The sequence below is a fragment of the Bombus vosnesenskii genome, unplaced genomic scaffold, assembly GCF_011952255.1.
Source record: "Bombus vosnesenskii isolate JDL3184/JDL3185 unplaced genomic scaffold, Bvos_JDL3184-5_v1.1 scf7180000013305, whole genome shotgun sequence".
NCBI lineage: Eukaryota > Metazoa > Arthropoda > Insecta > Hymenoptera > Apidae > Bombus > Bombus vosnesenskii.
Genome location: NW_022882954.1, coordinates 1248250 through 1257556, shown reverse-complemented (window position 1 = coordinate 1257556; position 9307 = coordinate 1248250). Strand labels below are relative to the sequence as shown.

At 46.6% G+C, this 9307-nt stretch overlaps 1 protein-coding gene across 3 annotated transcripts in view; it reads right to left on the bottom strand.

Annotated features, from left to right (window-relative positions):
• Positions 1-3120: 3120 nt before the first annotated feature.
• Positions 3121-9307, bottom strand: part of LOC117234416 (frizzled-2-like) — a 126232-nt gene continuing 120045 nt past the window's right edge. For all 3 annotated transcript variants that reach the window (XM_033495582.1, XM_033495580.1, XM_033495581.1), the window contains exon 2: positions 3121-7044. In XM_033495582.1, coding sequence (XP_033351473.1) covers positions 4774-6996 — 2223 coding nt within the window. In that variant the 5' untranslated portion in view covers positions 6997-7044 and the 3' untranslated portion in view covers positions 3121-4773. The remainder of the gene's footprint in view (positions 7045-9307) is intronic.

The following is a 9307-nucleotide window of genomic DNA, read 5'->3' as shown; positions in this document are numbered from 1 at the left end:
TCGCGCTTCGAAAGGTATTGTACGCGTACAATTTTTAACTATTTATGAATTGAACTTGCGATTTCGTTTCGTTGGAATAAAATTCGCCAGGCTATTTTATCATTGTTATCTACTTGAATGTTGAAATAAATGTAGCAGATTCGATATATGGATGATCGTTAGTAATTATCGTACATAATTCCGAACACGTTAAGGTATAGTCACTCAAAAGCCTATAACGATACTTATAATAGTAACATGTTAAATCAACGCTCGAAGACGTCTAATAATAAACACGTAAACAAGTCTAACTTGTAGCAAGTAAAACTCACGATTCTCAGTAGCATCCTCATCAATATCAATGAGAAACTCCATTTCCCTCATTTTCATTCGAATACAAAGACTCTTATATCGTATAAAATAGAATAAGTACTTGAATATGTAGAAATGCAATATCCTAGAGTCAAATGAAAAATTCAAGCAACTTGAATAAACATCGACGTCGCAAATACAAATAAGTACGTAAAACTATCATTTGCGTTTGAATTCTTTCTATGGCGTCATCCTCTGGTCGGGTTACTTTGTTCCACTGCCAGACAGAAGAATGTAGCCACTTGTTCGAACCTCTTAAACAGGAGGGGCCTTTTTTGTTTTATACAAACTGAAGTGCGCGTCTCCGGAACCCCTGTTTATATTCAAGCATGATTTAAAGGACGAAATATTTACTCAACAAGATTTTACGTCAAATAATTATGACTCGAGTATCCTTTGGATCGAAATATAAGTATCTTCTAAAATTTTACTTTTAAAAAACAGTATGCTGAAGAAACAGAGCTTGTTTGCTTTGAATTAGTATCCATCTTGAGATGTCCAAAGATAAGAGAATTATTTTCGTTGTCTGTTCGCCACCAAGTGGACTCAATCCTATTTCCTATACTTCGGGTTCTCTGTTTTACTATATTTATAGATTACGTGTCTATTATTTCACGAAACGATACGAATTCTGTGGCAAATATGAATCGATCGATCGATCAACTTACCTGCCTTTCGCGTCGCAAGTATAAATCCTTATTTATCAAGAAAATCACTAAAAGAGTAGGAGTAACGATAACGATCGAGAGGATCGAGGAAGACTCTCAGGTTGTACAAGCAATGAACGCAAAGAACTTAAATAATAATAAAGTATATTAAAAATCGTATACAATTTTGATTTCGATATATGTATATGTATAACGATATGGTAATCGGTCGTCGGTTACTCGTTAACTATGTACTATGGCAACGTAAAAACTTGTATAAAGATGGCGGTCGAGCGTAAAATCGGATCAAACAGAGGATCCACAGTATTTTCAGGAAAAAGAACATAAAAGCTGAACGAGGAAAACGTACGGAAGAAAAATAGAGGGAGACATGATTATTTTGAAATTCCATATATACATATACTTCCCCTGTCACAGATATTTTTATACACATATAAAGAAAAGAAAAAACGAAGGAAAAGAGAAGAACGAGAAAATAAAGAAAGATCATACCTAATGAATCAACTCGATGGATGAAATTCCGGGACACATTCGTTACACACAGTATTTTCCATTTTATTGACAATCATCGTGACAAAAAGTGGCTTACAAATACTCGTTATAAACTCCTCCCTCTCGTTTTTTTCTAACGTCGCGTTCGTTCTTTTCGTCGCATCAATCGTTCTGCCATCGCGATAGCAGCGCACTCTTTCTTTTCCCCCTGTCTCGTTCACCCGCCTTTTTTCCTCTCCGCCATCGCCACTACCATCGTTCCATCTCGTCTCGTCATGCTCTTTCTCACTCTTTCCCCCCGTCACTGGTCGTCCACGAACGCGACATTGTCCGTTTTCGCTCGTAACAGCTTGGCGTGATATGTGACACTAAAGGTTCTTTACTCTCACTACTTTACAACATTACACGTGTACGTTTTCGTTTGGCAGGGGTCCCCGTCCGGGATGCGATACGGGTCGTGTTATCTTTTTTGTTCTTTTACTTTTTAAGTTGCTTGAGGCAGTTATCGTTTTTCAGTCCGTTTATTTCTTTCCCTTTCGCCCGTCGTTTCTTATACCTTTCCCCCGTTTCCTTCCCGCGTGCATTCCCACCTGCTCCACTCGCAAGACATCTCGCGGGTCGATCGCGAAATTTTCACAGACCAGAAACACCAGCAGCGGCCAGTGACAATGGAAAAACTACATAGCCAAGGTTTTTCTCTCTCTCTCTCTCTCTCTCTCTCTCGGTGTTTTCTCCTTTTCTTTGTGTTCGGTGACGTTAAAGGAATTTCTAATCTCACGATTGCACGCGATTCGGCTTCCGAAATGTCTTGCGAAAGGAGCAACGATAAAAAATACACTTTCGAGAATCGTACTTTTCCTTCTAGTCCTCCCCTTTTCTCCTTCAGCGATTAGAAAAATTGTGAGATGTCGACATCGCGTCGCAGAAGCACGCGCGTCCTCGTGTCAAGGTCTCGCACATACTTTTACGATCATATATATATATATATATATATGTATATATATATATTTATATGTATACATACATATATATATATATATATATTTATAATGTATCTATAATATATATATATTTACGTACTTAACCATTTATTCGTTTATCCGATTTCGCACTCTGTCAACAGCTACTTGTCTATTGCGGACACAGAAGACACGTAAACGTGTATATGAATTGTCATTTTTTTCCATTTTACCTACGATTTAGTCTCGGGATGTACAGAAGTTGTTCTTGTCCTCGTTTCTACGTGCGAGTATGTACGATAGTGTAGTGTATGTGTGTGTAGTATCAGTGGTATTGATATATGTGCGTATGTGCACAACTCCCTAAATCTCTAACTATCAGAGACAGAAAGCCATGCGAGGTATAAAAAACAAGTGTCATTCGGAATCGTGTTACCTCTGCCATCTTTTCCCTTGCAATCTACGCGTGTCCCTCAAGATGCGTGTGTATGTATATATATCATATATATATATGTATATATATGTATATATATAAAACGGTAAAGGTTAAGGGGGGCTTCGTTCGGCGGAAAAAAAGACACGTTTGACACCCGAAATTATGTTTTAACGTATGTGTACATACCGTAAGCACACGTTTTTATTTTCTTCCCCGACGCATTCACGATGCGATTGACGCGTTCCTTCGCCCGCGGCAAGACTAGCGGCTCTTTCGAAGCTTCTTTTTATGATATACCCACTGTTATTTGATATCAATTACTCATTGCACCAATAATTTGACACGAGTTCTTTTTCTTTCCTCTCTTACGCCGTGTCAACGATCGATTCACCTTCGAAAGATTGGAAATGGATTTCATAGCTCCACGGACTACACGGTTACACAGATGCGTAAAAAGGAACGCGTAATCATCGCGACTGCGCATGCTCGCGCCTGTACATTCGTATATCTCGTGTCGACCGATAAATCGTTTTTTGATGATCGTTTCCTTTCCATTTCTCTTTTATATATTTACAGCTTTTTATCTAACACCTAAGAATAATATTTACAGTTACCTTCGTTCTTCGCATTCTTCTCCTCTCTTTATACGTCTCCGCTATACACTTGCTCGTCGTACTTCATACGATCGACGACGGTGAGCCTGTATTCGTGGCTACGAGTACTTTCATTGGTCGAGGATGATCAAATCGATCCTTCCCTGTCTTATACGTTCGCTTCGATTCTTTCGACTAGCGACTAAAATCGTATGAAATTATAAAAACACGCGCTTTGGAATGCCGGACCACCGCCGTAACCCTTAAGTAACGACATCTATAGAAAGTTTCTGTTGTACACCTATACTTCTGTTATGGCTAGGTTAGATAAATAGACGAGACGATACACGTTAGACGGACATGCGGACTGTACGAGTTCCGCTACGGTATATAAGTAAGAAAGATTACAGATAGATACGAATAAGAGACAATTCTCTGTCATACTATCCCATTCGCGCCATATCACACTTATACGTTACTCTACATCCGATCCACGCACTGTCATTACAATCTCACTACACCGGCCGGTCTCGAGCGCCATTTTTTAAGTGTCGCCCTCTGGAACGGTCGCTTCAAGGATCCGTACCATCGTTGCCGCGCTTCGATTCGAATAGCGTTCGCGATACCTGTTTCTTCGCTAATTATCAGAATTTCACCGCTAAATTCTCCAAAATGGTTACAGAGTTAATCGTTAACCTACACATGTAACACGGGATTGAAAGTGACATAGAAAGAAGTAGAAAGGGGTAGAAAAAATGAAGGCGACTCGAGACCCGCGGGAAAGACACGTACGGGCTAATACGTATATTCGGTAATCGAGAAGCACCGTCGCGAGTCGTCGACGCTGTTCGACGCGCGTCGCAAAAAGCCACACGCCGGCGGTACCGAGAAACGCGCACACCTTCGACCCTCTTTTTTCCCTTTCTTCCGAGCCTCGTCTCAGCGTTGAAACGACGACGACCAACTTGCTATCGGAAATCGATTCATACTTCGGTGGCCTGAGTATACGAGGGTGCGAGCCCGTGTGCCGGCGTGAGGGGGCCCGTGGTTGACGCCAACGACCTCCTCGAATATATAGTAGCCGCCGAGTGTGGCGTGTGTGGCGCCGTGTGTGGCGCCGTGTGCGGCGTATGCCTGCGCGAGGCCGAGGCGAAGGGCTAAATGGGCCCGTAGTTACTAAGGGCGGAAGGCCTCTCCTGTTGCACCGATTGCTGCTGTTGTTGCTGCTGGTCGCAGCCCGCGGTGTTCATGTCGCCCCCCGCCGACTGGTGACGTCATACGTGCGACAGAGGAGGTTGTTTGAGGACGTGATGATGGAGATGGTGTTGGGACGCGCTTGCCACGCTGCCAGGTGGAAGTAGAGCGCTTCCAGGGCCAGGTGCCGGTGGATACGGCACTCCGACACGTCCTACGACGCCCTTGATGCTGGTGCTGCCGATTCCTCCGCTGACGCCAGTCACGCCTGCTACCATACCGGCGCCACCGCCTCCGTGACCGCCTCCGCCGCTTCCGCCGCTGAACAAACGCCTCCACAGACGTTTCCACGAGTCGACGGTTTTGCCGCTCCAGATCCACACGCCTGACGTGATGCCTACCGCGAGCGCCATAAAGTACTTGAGCATCAGGACGGAGTAGAGAGGTCTTGCCCTTGGCCGACACGGGCAAGCCAACGAATCGAGCCATTCGTTTCTTAACGACGTTTCGTACATGTGACAGGCCAACACTACTCCGGCTGGTAGCGTGTATAGAACGCTGAACACGCCGATTCGTATCATCAGTTTCTCCAGTTTGTCCGCTTTCGCTCCTGGTTGTCGCTTTATCACCGATCGAATTCTGAACAGGCTCACGAAACCCGCCAGAAGGAAGCTGGTCCCCAGTAGAAGATACAAGAATAACGGTGCCAGAATGAAGGTTTTTATTCCATCCGGAGCTACCGTGCAGACTCCTGCTACTGGATCCCCTGCTACTCCCCCCGCTAGATACGCCGAGAAAGTTTGAATCGCGGGTACCAGCCAAGCTGCTAGATGGAAGTACTGGGAGTACGAGGCTATAGCTTCGTTGCCCCATTTCAGTCCTGCCGCGAGGAACCACGTGAGCGCGAGGATCACCCACCAGACCGAGGACGCCATGCCGAAGAAGTAGATCATCAGGAAGACGGCTACGCAAGCTTCCGGACCCTGTGCCCTCGACTTCAACGCTGGCCCGTCGCAGGCTATCTCCTCGTGGCCGAACACGCTTCTCGTTAGATAACCTATCGATACGAGGAAGTAGCAGGCTGACAGGAACACTATCGGTCTCTCAGGATACTTGAAGCGCTGGGTGTCGATCAGAAACGTGGTGACGGTCACGAGCGTGCTTGCGGCGCACAGGCCGCTCCACAGAGCCAGCCACACGGCCGCGAACCCTCGCTCTTCGGGGGTGAGAAACGCCCCGTGGCACGGGAGAGCGCAGTTCGGTACTCCGGCAATGTCCTGAATGATGCTCCGGCCGATGCTTATCGGTGGCGCCGGTATGACCCCACTTACGGCCATGCCTGCCAGTCCAGCCCCGTTGCCGATGTTGCCGGTGCTGCTGCCGCTTATCGGTCCCGGAATGACCGTGCCCCCCGCCCCCAGGGGTACGAGGGGTGCCCTGCACCGGCACACGCAGTCCCTCGCCCTTTCCCCCGGGGGATGCTGGCAGTTTTTTTGGTTTTTGCCTGGCTTGCACCGCGGTGGCTGGGTCGTCTTCGACGGCCTGGTTGGGCGTGGTGGCGCTGCTGCTGGTAAAGGGGCGCTACTCGCGGCTCCTCCGTTTCCGGATCCATACCCGGTGCTGCTAGTACGATTGTCCTGTTCCATGCACAAGTTCTCCGGGTCACCATGGGCTGGCAATCTTTCACAGGCCATTCTCTCTGGCCAGGAGAATCCATACTGTTGCATCAACGGTGCGCAACCTGCCCGTGCTCTTTCACAAACGCTTCTACAAGCTGGAAGAGGTTTAGTGTACTCGGGCAAGCATATCGGGGTATACATCGAACAGAGGAAGAATTTCAAATCTGGCGAACATTTGATTTCGACCAATGGCCAGAATTGGTGCACCTCTAAGCCAGCCTCCTCTTGGTTGTCGTGATTCAATTCGTTCGGCATGGCCGTTAGATTGTAACCGATTCCACGACACATTGGGATCGTGATCTCCTCGCATCGACCGTTTCCGTTAACAGCTCCACCGCCTAAAGACGAGTGTCCAACGCCGCTGCTTCCACCTCCAACCACGCTGTTACCAGAACCAACCATGCTACCGGAAGCCGAGCCACTGCCAGGCACGACGCCCACCATCGACGACGACGAGGCAGAAGAAGAGGAGGACGAAGAACCGCTCGACACCGAGCCCACGTTGCTCACTGGACTGATCGCTGATTCTAATCGCACGTTCGGTAATACTGCCAGCAGCAGCAATGGTAACAGGGACGCCATCGTTCGGCTTGGAAGCAGCTTCGTCCGTCGAACGAGTCCCATTTTCCAACGTCGCTTGCTTTACTCCTGCGTGGATCGCATCACTCCGGCCTGAAACACAAAATATTATAGTGTTTTTTAAACGTTTATGAATATCGTGTAGTTCAAGTGGTATCAACCTATTCGGAATTCATTTACGTGAAATTTATTTTTTGACTGCTTGGTCATCAACATACGCCATGAAAGAAACACGAGACCATTCCGGGATAATTCGTGCAATTTTTCATGTTGCCTCGCGTTTTAGCACGTTTCTCGTTAATGCGTGTGTCACTGGTTCTGGCCAAACACAAAGCGTTTCAGCTGGCGCATACAATGTATGCGTATCAATTAGGTTAATGGATGGACGTTAACGCTCTGGTATCTTCCAATTTCGCTGCAATCGTGTTTCGTGGAATACTGCTTTTGTTGCCCAATTCATGGTCGGAACTGGAGCGTACTGATAAACTATCCGGTGTACTTTAAAATAATATAAAGTTATTTAGCCGGTGGATTTTAACAGAGAATAGGCACGCGAATAACACGGAAATTTATTCAATTTATTCAAATTAGAACGATCAGACTGGCATAATGACGATCAATTTTCCGGCATGCGCGAAAGACTTGGGAAGAAACAAAGACAAGATTTAAATAATCGTTATTATTCGAAATAAATAAGTTTTAATTGATCTTTAATTAAATAAAATCAAAAACCCCACAAACCACTATCTTCGCCGCTCATCATCCGTCTCGCTCCGTAATCAGCCATCCCCTAAATGTATTCCATCCTCCATACGTTTTCGTTCGAACAGGATGCAACAAAAACGTGTTCAATCTCAGAGGCCCTTACGGTGGTCCTAATTAAACCCGGGAACGAAATGGTTCTCGCCAATGGAAAAAAAGACATCGGCCAGAGTTGTAGCTAGCATAAGATTATATAACGCGAACGGTTGAAGGCGATCAACCGGCCGGTGCTCGTATTTGCATAACCACCCGCCGAATCTCGATTCGTTCGTTAAGAGGCCGCCGAAAGACGCGACCGTCTGCGACCCTAACGAACACGAAGGGCGCGGGGTTCAGGTGGCTGCCGCATAAATCAACGTCCGACGAGGCTAGATCCTTCGCTAGAGATTCCAAGGCAAAGGGTATACACACTCGCACGAGCTTCTATACGCTATGTGAGAAAGGAACGGAACTCTCGATTGGCACGCCATGCGCGTCTCTCTGGATATCTCTCGCCGAGAAAACAGAAAAAGAAACACGACGAAGAAGAAGGTGGAATTGGAAGGTGGAATAGGGCAAAGGAACGCGTGGAAGCGGAGCAGGCACGACGTGACGAGCGAATACGACGAGAGCAGAAAGGTTAACGTGCAATGGAGGGAGCATCAGCCACGGGACGACGACAGTCGGTGGATCTTATAATAGTCGGGCCGCGGAAAACACGTGACCGGAGCGAAATGTTATTGTAGGAGGCGGTGTTAGTTTTACCGTTTGTTAACTGCTAGCACCCCGAGACGCACGCGTTCCCCGAGCTATTTATACGATCTAAAACCCGCCACTGTGTTGCATCTTCGCGAGAACGACTAACTTCTGCCCCTCTCTCCTCGTCTCCTACGAGGCTACGTGTGTGGCTCGTGCCGGAACGGAGATTGACGCGTGCAAGGAAAGGATCAGGGAAACGATCCTGAGCGACGTAGACTCGCTGCATCGGCAGATGGAAGGATTGAGAGAGAACGGAGTTAAGCTGACTTCACACAGAAATATACAGTACTACCGCTTACAAGAATCGATTCAACGATGCAAGTAGAAATTAATATTAAGGATCTAATATCAATATAGCGTCGTACTTTTCTAATGAAATTAAGAAACCGAATAAAAAATCGAGTCGATCGGTTTAACTTTCGAGAGGCTCGTGTTTCTACCGTCCTAACATTCTTCAGTCGTTGGACGCGCACGTACGAGTACGTTCGTGTGAAATTAGCCTAAGAAAGCGTTACGGTGAGTCAAATCGTGTGGCTGTCTAGTCGAGACGGATGTGTATTTTCCTCCCTTGCCCGGCTTCCGGTTCAGAGCCAGGTCTAAGCCATCCAGAGAGCCTGTATTCGACGTTTTGCGGTACTAAGCCGTTCATTCGTCATGAACAATGGTATTCAAACGAAATGCTGCCTCGAGAGACCGGGACGAACCGGGAGGATCGAGGATCCTTAAAAAGCTCCAGTCTGTAAAAGTTGCAAATATGCAAGTAGTCAACCTCGTCGATCGTCGTCGTCTCGGAGTAGAATACTCGCGAAACTCGTGCATCCAGCGTTGGTTTTAACAAAGAAGGAGCGTATAAAAG